At 38.0% G+C, this 2242-nt stretch overlaps 1 protein-coding gene across 1 annotated transcript in view; it reads right to left on the bottom strand.

The window, feature by feature from the left end:
* AGMO (alkylglycerol monooxygenase) overlaps positions 1–1191 on the bottom strand; it is a 195082-nt gene extending 193891 nt beyond the window's left edge. The window contains exon 1 of the mRNA XM_026843119.1: positions 1135–1191. Coding sequence (XP_026698920.1) covers positions 1135–1191 — 57 coding nt within the window. The remainder of the gene's footprint in view (positions 1–1134) is intronic.
* Positions 1192–2242: the final 1051 nt, after the last annotated feature.

Below are 2242 nucleotides of genomic sequence, written 5' to 3'. Positions count from 1 at the left end.
TCTGACCTTGCATTTGGCTGTATTGAGATGCATGATTGGAGGAGTCCCAACTCATAAGCATTGGATTGCTTTGTGTAACTTGCCTTTCTTACAGCTGGCTCAGAATGTACCACCTGTACTTGAGGTTGCCTAACGTTTTCTACAAGACAGGTTTCTTCTTTTTTTTTTTTTTTCCTCAGTTGCTTATAGCTTTCTAGTTGTTCCACTCTGCAACTTTTCATTTGCAACAGTCTGTCTAAGGCTGAATTATTTTTGAAAAGGTATTTTAAGAGAAATTAAATTCAGGTGCTTGAGAAAATTATATTAAAGGAAATAAGTATATTTTTTGTCCATTTTTTTATCTTCCTTTGAGGAAATGAGTCTGTTGTAGAAACTAGAAATGGAATAGGAGCTTGCCAAAATGACAGATAAATGCTGTGTTCTGCCCATGTGAAAATCCATCTAGACTTAGCTATATGATGCTTTTCAGTTTGTTTTTTGGGGGTTGAAATTTGTGACATTACTTCCCAACAGTGCTGTTTCTGCAGAATGGTTGGTGCTTTGAGTGTGGGAAGGGCTACTCCATATTTTTGCTCCTAATGATCTTCTGTGCAAGAGCTAACTTTTTTTTATTAGGTGGTTGTTGTTATCCTTGCTGATGTTCAGAGAGGGAGTGGGAAGGGCAAACCTGTTCAAGAGTGAGTTGTGCAGCCTTCAGCCTTAAGATGTGTGAATTAACAGAAGGGCTCAGGGGCCACAGTTAAGTAGCTTACCTGCCTCCTAATAAACTGCTGACATGTTAAAGTTCAGATTGCAGCAGGCAGAGTGAGTTGTAACTACCAGAAAATATTTTTCTATGCAATTCAGGTGCTGAATCCATGATCTCTGTTACCAGTAAGTCTCTAAATACCAGTTACAAATTGCTTAAGAAGGAAAATATACCACTGTGAAGTGTTACCTACACTTTTTCATCATGTGTTTCTGTGTTGCAGGTGTAGAGCTGTCTCTTATACACATCAGATGTGTATAAGAGACAGACTGAAGGCGGCTCTGGGGGAAACCTCGGGTTTCTTATTTCTCGTTGAATCGTCTGCTTCAGAGGTTTTCTTGGTGGGTTGAGTTTGGGGATTTTTTTTTTTTTTTATGTGCCATCACCTGCATGACCCACTTCTGGGAACGAGGAGAAAGTCCTTGTGCACCTACCCAGTGCATGGTCCGGTTCCCTTCTCACCTTCAAAAATCTAAACAGCAGAGCTCAAGGTGTCCTTTTTTTCACTTTTAGACAGGTTTCCCGTGCCCCCCCCCCAAAAAAAATAAAAGATTGCTCAGGTTTTGACTTCTGTGTAAAAAGCAGAATTTTAGAAAAATAAAATGTTAAGGGCTTTGAGAAACAAGCTGAGGTGTGCTTGTTGGCTCCTTCGTTCAGCTGTACGGCTCAGTCCAGCACTCTTCCCATTAAAAGTCTGTGTTTTTTTAAACTTTCAGAAGGGCTTATCACAGCTCAGTTTTATGTAGCTCCAGTTAACATGACTAGACTGAAGGTAGCCTCTAAAGCCATCTATTATGCTTTTATTTGCAATGAAATAAAAAGTAGGGAAACACAAAGAAATTGTGAAAAAAAATGGATGCTATACCTTCGTAGAAAATTACATTTAGAAATGGGAATAAGGACAGGATTTGTACATTCAGGCCTTCAGTCTGAAGCTCAGGTGCATGCATTTCCCTATCAAATGTTTGTCAATCACACTTGAGAGGTTTGGTGTTAGTACAGATAATAAGCTTTGTGATAAAATAGATGAGCCAGAAATAAAATAACACAATGGCCCAACAACCCCTTCATCTCAAATGTTCAGTTCCACTTACGGCCTTTGCAGAAGAAATGGACTGTAAATCCTGCTGTAAAGGATCTTGCCACAATTTAAATCCTCCACTCATTAAATTAAAAAACAACTTTCTACGTTGAATCAACCCTTAGTTTTGGGAAGGAACTATGACAGGTAATTTCAGCTGAAGTTTCTGTTTAGAAAAATAAAAACACATAGAGAAATTGACATTAAAATAATTGAAGTAATGCACATTTGTGATGTGAGAATTAAACGTGCTGCCATTTAAACAACAGCAGGGGGGGAGGTTTAAACAATATTCTGCGTTTGAATAATGTAACAATACTGTTATGCATGAATGTCAGAAAATTACTGGAAGTATCAGTAAAAATATTTTACTTTAAGCTGAACAAGGCACAAGTGTTTTAAAATGGCATTAA

Source organism: Athene cunicularia, assembly GCF_003259725.1.
Source record: "Athene cunicularia isolate RWA chromosome 2 unlocalized genomic scaffold, athCun1 chr2_part1, whole genome shotgun sequence".
Lineage (NCBI taxonomy): Eukaryota > Metazoa > Chordata > Aves > Strigiformes > Strigidae > Athene > Athene cunicularia.
Note: the sequence above shows the minus strand (reverse complement) of the source record. Positions and strands in the feature narration are given on the sequence as shown.